This window comes from Asparagus officinalis, chromosome 1 (genome assembly GCF_001876935.1).
Source record: "Asparagus officinalis chromosome 1, Aspof.V1, whole genome shotgun sequence".
NCBI classification, from domain to species: domain Eukaryota; kingdom Viridiplantae; phylum Streptophyta; class Magnoliopsida; order Asparagales; family Asparagaceae; genus Asparagus; species Asparagus officinalis.
Window position 1 is genome coordinate 7,021,301 of NC_033794.1, and position 7,297 is coordinate 7,028,597.

General features: G+C 39.2%; 2 protein-coding genes across 2 annotated transcripts in view; both read right to left on the minus strand.

The window, feature by feature from the left end:
• On the minus strand, positions 1,781–2,989 carry LOC109829955 (dehydrin Rab15-like). Its single transcript, XM_020397062.1, has 2 exons — positions 2,921–2,989; positions 1,781–2,273 (listed from the first exon to the last, which is right to left on the minus strand). Exons 1-2 carry the CDS (start codon positions 2,987–2,989, stop codon positions 2,034–2,036), a joined length of 309 nt encoding a protein of 102 aa, XP_020252651.1. The 3' UTR covers positions 1,781–2,033.
• The window catches only part of LOC109847721 (chaperone protein dnaJ 10-like), a 6,468-nt gene continuing 3,243 nt past the window's right edge, over positions 4,073–7,297 (minus strand). Inside the window, exons 6-10 of the mRNA XM_020416954.1 lie at positions 7,001–7,130; positions 6,008–6,166; positions 5,753–5,925; positions 5,225–5,305; positions 4,073–4,503 (exon numbers count right to left, since the gene is read on the minus strand). Of these exons, the coding sequence (XP_020272543.1) occupies positions 4,417–4,503; positions 5,225–5,305; positions 5,753–5,925; positions 6,008–6,166; positions 7,001–7,130 (630 nt within the window). The 3' untranslated portion in view covers positions 4,073–4,416. The remainder of the gene's footprint in view (positions 4,504–5,224; positions 5,306–5,752; positions 5,926–6,007; positions 6,167–7,000; positions 7,131–7,297) is intronic.

Below are 7,297 nucleotides of genomic sequence, written 5' to 3' on the forward strand. Positions count from 1 at the left end.
AAAAAAGCTGTCCATCCTCAATTCTTGTAATCTTGGTTCCTGGATGAATCATGTAGCATTGTTAGCTGAATTTGTACTAGCCCTCGAGATATAGGTTCATCATTGCTTGTTATCGATGTATTGTCAATGGACAGTTTGCACAATTGTTGGACTTTTTTTACATTGATCCTGTCACATTATGACTCAAATGTACTTCCATTGATTACTTTATGATCGGCTTGTTCTGTTCGCATTGCTCTGGTACTGGATTTATATCTTCTTGTGAAATCAAGAACACACCAATCTGGCATCATAGCAGGTTCTACATTATGTTCTGTGGTTTGTTTTTACAGTCAATATTTTTTTTAATATGGTTTAAGCTGTGAACATATTCTCTACAAATATATAGAGCAAAAAAGCATTGCTTCAGGGTTCAGCTTTTCATTCTGTAATCCATTCTATCAAGTCAAATTGGATGAAGCGGTGCAGGGAGGGGAAAGAGGGGGAGAGAAGGTGGAGGTTAGGAGGACAACAATGAAGACCATCAACGTATGAGAAAATGAATGCTGATATAAAGTCCACCCCCCCCCCAATATTTGCCCCAAATTACTGATGCTAGGGCTCTCAGTGACAAAATATCTATCATTTTGAACAGAATAACATGTACAATCCAGTGAACTCTTCTTCAATCCTCACCTAACAACCACCAAACACCAGCAAATACTCAAATTTAGGGGGAAATTAGACATTGCAACAATTAACTAAACAATTTTATCGAAAAATTACACTAAATGCAGGATATTCCAAAACTAGGGTTCAAGATGTCTCTAAATTCATACGCTGCGACATATAATCAATAAAATCAAAGGGATTCATCGCAAAAACCCTAGAAAATTGCTAAAAACGCTCAATATAGAGGCTTAATTGCTAAATATACTCAAAATCGAAGTAAAGAAATGCAACAACTGAGCAAAGAATATACAAGGGAAATAGAAGGAGGAAATGAGATTGATACCTTTTTTTCTGAGACGTGTGGAGGTCTCGGCGACGGTCCTCGAAGACGGGGAGGTTGTGAGGGGAGGCGGTGGAATCCGACGAATTGAGGAGCGGTGGCTGACGAGGTTGGGATGGTCGGCGAACAAGCGGAGAGTGAACAAGGGGAGGAGGGAAACGCGAGGTGGAGATCGTCGAGGACGAACATGAGTGAAGGAGAGGCGGCGGGCTTTGCTCCGTCGAGGAGAGCTGGCGGACGAAAAAGAGTTCGACACGAGAAAACACTAGAGCGGTGATTTGTTTTGATAGGGGGAAAGTGTGGCGCTCGTTCTCAAAAACAAAAATGAAAATTTGGGTACCGTCCCTTTAACCCATTACACAATTTATTAGCAAAATTAATTCAACCCCAACGCTTTAATTTAAAGCGTTGTCTTAGACTCTATTGTGACGGGTGAAACCGTCACAAAACCGTTTCCTTAGATAGCTAAGGAGACGGTTTTAAACCGTCCCAACGAACTGTCCTCGTAGACCTATTTTGTGGTAGTGACACTCCCACCAAATAAAAAGTTTTAATAATTCTAATTTCACTTTGTATCTTAGACCTAAAATATATAAGCAAATTAATTTTAATTTTATGTATTTAAACAGTTTGATATGTGATGTAGGTTGCTATATTTTGGGTTTAACTCGCTATAATTTTATTAATAGGTTGGTTGCGTGATGTATTTTTAAATCAATATTAAAACTACTGCTGCGATATATTGCGCGGGTTGAATAAAATTGTCAAGGACCAGTAGCTTTCTGTTCATACTACTCACAAACTCACGCCAATATTTTTTTTTATTATCTATATAAACGACATACTCCGCAAAATACATAAAACATAAACCACAACAACAGTAGGCACGCATCCTCACACGCACGACACGTGCACGCGCAACAAAACCACACCAACTACAGCACGCGCGTGGACAGAAAGCACGTGCCGGAGCCTTATTTCCAATAGCCATATACTAGCATCACGTACGTTATATATATATACGCGTGACAATTATAATGGCTTAGCGGTTGGCGCCGGGGAGCTTCTCCTTGATCTTCTCCATCATCCCCTTCTTCTCTGCCGTCTCCTCATGCCCTGCAGTCGTCGTGGCCGCAGCTCTACCGCGAGCTCCGGTGGTGGTGGCGGCGGTGCCGTGCTCCTGCACGTGCTCGTCGGTCTTGCGGTCATGACCCGGGAGCTTCTCCTTGATCTTCTCCTTCAGCCCCTTCTTCCTTCGTCCTCCCATGCCATCATCCTCACTCTGCACAAACACATATCCATGCCGTGAGATATAGTAAATACGATACTTAGGGGCTGTTTGGTTGGCCTTTTTTTTCCCTTGTGTCCCTGCGACAAAATTTTACTTGTAAAAACGCTCCAAAATATCAAAATGGACGTTTTTGCAAGTAAAGCTTCAGTTTTGACAGGAAAACCCAAACAAAAAAAAAAGCCAACCAAACAGCCCCTTACACACAACTGAGTTATTTTTTGCCCCCAGTTGCAAGAATTTTGCTACTCGAACTTGAAATTTTGGAGGGTATAATAATAAGTGCTCTAATCGTCCTGCATGTAGTACATTAATTAATAGTATAAATGGTGCAATTGTCACCCATTTAAAGAGATCGGGTAATGCTAACTATATATACTACTCTTTTTAATTTCTTTTCTAAAGTACTCGAGACACTTAAAAAAAAGTGTGCTCTTTTGGTGAGTCATCAAATTTCAAAAAAGCTAAGATCAGCTCTAAACTTTCTTCTTTTGGGTATATAGTGTAGAAGTAGCTCGGCGAACTGTAGTCTTACTTGAAGAAAATGTACGTATTATGCAATAAAATACTCAGATCTATAAACATATATCTAGATGCATGCATGCACGTGCGGTGCACACGCACACGGTACCGACGCTTACCGAACTGGAGCCGGAGCCGGGAGGCGGTGGGGCAGAATACCGCCGCCGTGTCCTCCTTCTCGGCCTCATCATCTGCTGCCTGCCGATCCGCCGGTCACGTGACGCGGCGGAAGCGCTCCTGTCCACGTGACCTGCGCGCCGGTGGTCACCTGATCCCCAGTGACACCATGGGCCTGATGCCCGCCTCCGGTGGTGCCGTGAGCACCGTACATATCATCCTTCTTCTGGGCCGGGTTAGTTCCGTACGATTCCATTTCCAAGATTTTTTTTCTAAAATTAAAATTACTTGCTTTCTTTCTATCCTTTCTCGTCTCCTGCTGTTTTTTGTGATGAGCTGAAGACTCGAAGGTGGTGAGGTTTATATAGAGGGGGAGGTGGTCGGTGAGGATAAGGGCGGTGACGGGACTCTAGGGGAGAGGAGCGATACGTGGGAGGGGGGACTGCATGCGGCGTGGCGCCTCGCGTGGGGGGCCCAGCGCGGTGTCGGTTTGAGTGAAATTAGATAAGGGTCGGGGATTTAGGTCGGCACGAGTGGGTTTGACACGTGCGAGGAAATCATGGGCTCGAGCCCACGGTCGCTTCTGGATGTGCGTAGAGGGTTCGGCCCGGCGGGTGAGGAGCGCGTGCGAGGGCGAGGGGCGGGACGTCGGTTAGCGCTTAATAAATAAAAATACAAAAGAGGAGATACTTCGCAATATTTGATTTGTACTCTTTAAGATTCACTTTATTGGGTGCCTCCGTGCGATCATAGGATTCGGCTAACTGCGAAGTCCTAAGAATCATCTTTAAAGTAGAGCTGCTCTGTAGAAATCTCATTTGTCATATGGTCAATTTATGCATGACTTATTTGTAAACAATTTCCTATTGCGGATAACCACTTGGACTCACTTTTAACTCGAGTTTTTTCTGGTCTTGTGTAATAACCAGTTGTTAAATACCGAGTATATTTGAGTGAAGGTTCTTAATTGAGGTTAGTGAGGGTCAATTGTCGAGAAAACTTAATTTAGAAGTTGGTCATGTGATTAATTGCAGCAAAAAAAACATTCTAAAAATGGGTCGTAACAAAAGCCTTCTAAAAACGGTTTACGTATAAATTGATAATTAAAAGTGGTTTCTATCCGAAGAAAATCGAATTAATAAATCACAACTTAGTAGGTTCAACGCATCTTATAGCAACCAGACCCCATCCGGGCCATCCTAATACGTACATTCATCAGTTCTCATGGATATCAGTTCTTTCATCAGGTATTAAGTTATTAACCCTACACCAAATCTCGTAGGCAAACATACGACCAATCTTCGTTGCTTCAGTTCTCATGGATTTATGTCCATCTCTATACAGTAGCCTCGTACTATAAAAACCACATAACACGGTTTAATTCACATCAATTACAGCAACGCAGAACAGGAAGATCGCAACGACAAAGAAAAATCGACATCAACAGAGCTCAAATTCACATAATTTTGGAGATGATGTGGGTTTCACTTGTGGACTTTCAAGCTTTCGACGATGTGGCATCTCCGCTTTTGGCGTTGGGCTCTACCCTTAGACTATTCTCTCTCCGATAAAGAGCTTTGGCACCCTGAAAAGATGTAATGAAGTTTTTAACTTAATATAGAAATAAATATTTCCTGCTAATGACAGTTCCGCTTGACACGTCAAGCAGATTGAGATGGTTCTTTGCATAAACTAAAACCACATGTTTCGACAAATGGATTGAAATTGAGGTTATGATTCTCAACATTGGTCATACACCAAGGATGGAGCAAGAATTTTAGTATACGGCATGCAATAATTAAATAAAAGCGAGATATTACATGATTTAAAAATTAACAAAATGATTAACATAACAATACTCACAAATAAAACAAGTTGGAAATCACTGAACAGGCTGACCTTTTGATGCAATTTGACACATTATTTTGTATTAAAAATTTCAACTCTACAATGTAAAATCTCAGAACTAAATGCATAGAGAAGTCCACCTAGTGTGTGTATGGATTTAGAATCCGTGAGATGTCTACTTAATGTGTGTGGACTTTAGAGACTAGGTAACTTAAACATGAATTTATAAGTTTAATGGACTTCTATGTAATTATAGTCTTCATTTAATATTAGAAAGATGGATGTCTTAAAATTAAGGTTACATACAATGATTAGGTACAATTTGAAGTTCATTAGATAATGGATTCAACTCAAGAACAGAAGATTTGAATCCTAATCTCACATGTAAATTCCTCAGTATCTCATGTCTCGATAAAACTTGAAAATTAAACCTACGATTTTGGCGAGAGAAGACTTACCTGGAATATAGTTCCCAACTTCTTTAGTGCCTTGGCGCGTAACTTGACCACGTCCTTGGAGACGCTGCTATCATGGAGAACCTGCACCACAAAAAAATGACTCAGCAAACATCGCTCACACGGATAAAAATTCACAAAAATCAATAAAAATGGATTATCTGAGCATTAGATTCGATTATAAACCCTATTACCAAACAGTGACACTCCTGAAATTATAAAATGAAACATTTCATGCAATACAGAGGTGGATATTCTTTTCAAAGAAACAAGGAGATACCCATCCTTGTATCAGATAGCAATATTGAACAGATGTGAGCATAGGATTGTAAAGTAGCGCTTATTCGATTATTTTGGCCAGCTATATAATTTGTTCAGATCTTGTGTGTTTTTGTTATTTGAACAAGCCTGCACGAGGATAGGTTGTAAAGTAAATAGCACTTAATTTTGTTCTTTATTTTTCTTCTTGTCGTCCCCATAATATAAATGATTAAATTTAATAACCAAAAGGAAAGGCTCTATGAAACTTACTGCATGACAAACACGGTACAGAGTTGACTCTATGTCAACCACATTAATTTTCCATAAAGAGTTCAGCATCAAATCCTTTTTCTCTTCGATGGTCTTCAACAAATCCTCTTCCTTGTTTTCACTTCCCTCCAACTTCTTCATCCCTTCTTGTATCTGCATTAATGAGATTGCACCTAGCATCAAACAATTCCAATATAGTTATTTTTCGCTTGATACATGAAATTGGCATAGGGGAAGTTTGGTAATAAAGCTCACCTGAAGCTGCATTTACTTGTGATTTGATAAGGTGGCCTTTATCACGAACCCATTCAGCTATATATGGCACACCCATCAAATAAATTTTCTTTCCCAGCGCTCTTGCAGCCTGTCTTGAATAAATATATCCAATTGTGTGAAGCATAGCCTCCCCAAAAGCTGCAGTTTCAAGTAAACATCATGAATAGTTGGATGGAAATAATTGAAAACATAAAATGACACATAAGTCTCACTTCATACAAACGTTTATTAGGCTAGTACTTGCAGTTGGATCATTGAGTAGAATGTAAGTGAACATTGAGTAGAACTTTAGGTTAAAAGAGAAAAAACCCTATATTTAAATAGTACATAGAATGTAAGTAAACATTGAGTAGAACCAGTTGCCGTTTCTTCAGCCCCATCTAGCACCTGATTGTACAATTACAGGTCAGCCCATATCGTCAATACTTAATGGTTCATACAAATGGATACCACCTAAAAGCTTGCTACATATGTCAGCAGGATTACCTTGAATCCTCTCAGTTAAAATTTAATAATAGTCGTATAAATATGAATTGCACACTTTAAACAACACATCTCAACTGTAAAAAAATGGACGTTCCGAAATCCATTAAAAATTATCATGCCTCAAGTGCTATGAAACCAAGCAATTTGAACAATATGGTACAATTGACCATTACCATCATGATCAAAGATTGATACTCTACAAACTTAGATATGAAAAAGAAGTTACCATATGCTACAATTGATCATTACATCATGAGCAAAGATTGACACGCTACAAGTTCCTCTCGTTATTTTGCAAAATTTGCATCAGATGTATTCCTATATTACATATAATGACCTTATTCTCTTATGAATTAAGTCACTAAAGTTTTCATCTTACAGGTAGCAATTTCATCTATCACAACATGGTAACAAATACACATGCACGCACAAACATACTAGAAAGTATGAAATATTTCAACAATTTAGGTGTGAAAAGTGGTCTACCTGCTTGTGATAAACGTCTGGCCTCAGAGTTCGCCCATTTTACAAACTCATCGCTCTTCCCCTCAACATATGGTTGTAGACGACTTTTGAGATGTTCAACAAGTTTCTGTTCTCTTTCTCTTTGCAATTCCTGCGATCGGAAAAGGAAATAATCATGTCAAAATGATACTAAAGCTCATGAACTAAGTTTTTTAGATATTTATTACATTCTACCTTTGTTTAAGAAAGAGGAAAATAGTGCCCTTTTTCTTCCTCTTTTTTTATTTATTTTTATTTATTTTTATTTACTTTGTGTGC

What these genes read in the sequence shown, in the direction of transcription:
- LOC109829955 (XM_020397062.1), bottom strand. Translation starts at nt 2,989, where the DNA reads ATGAGGCCGAGAAGGAGGACACGGCGGCGGTATTCTGCCCCACCGCCT. An exon ending in CCGGCTCCGGCTCCAGTTCG is followed by an intron (nt 2,274 to 2,920) that starts GTAAGCGTCGGT and finishes GTGTTTGTGCAG; the next exon opens with AGTGAGGATGATGGCATGGG.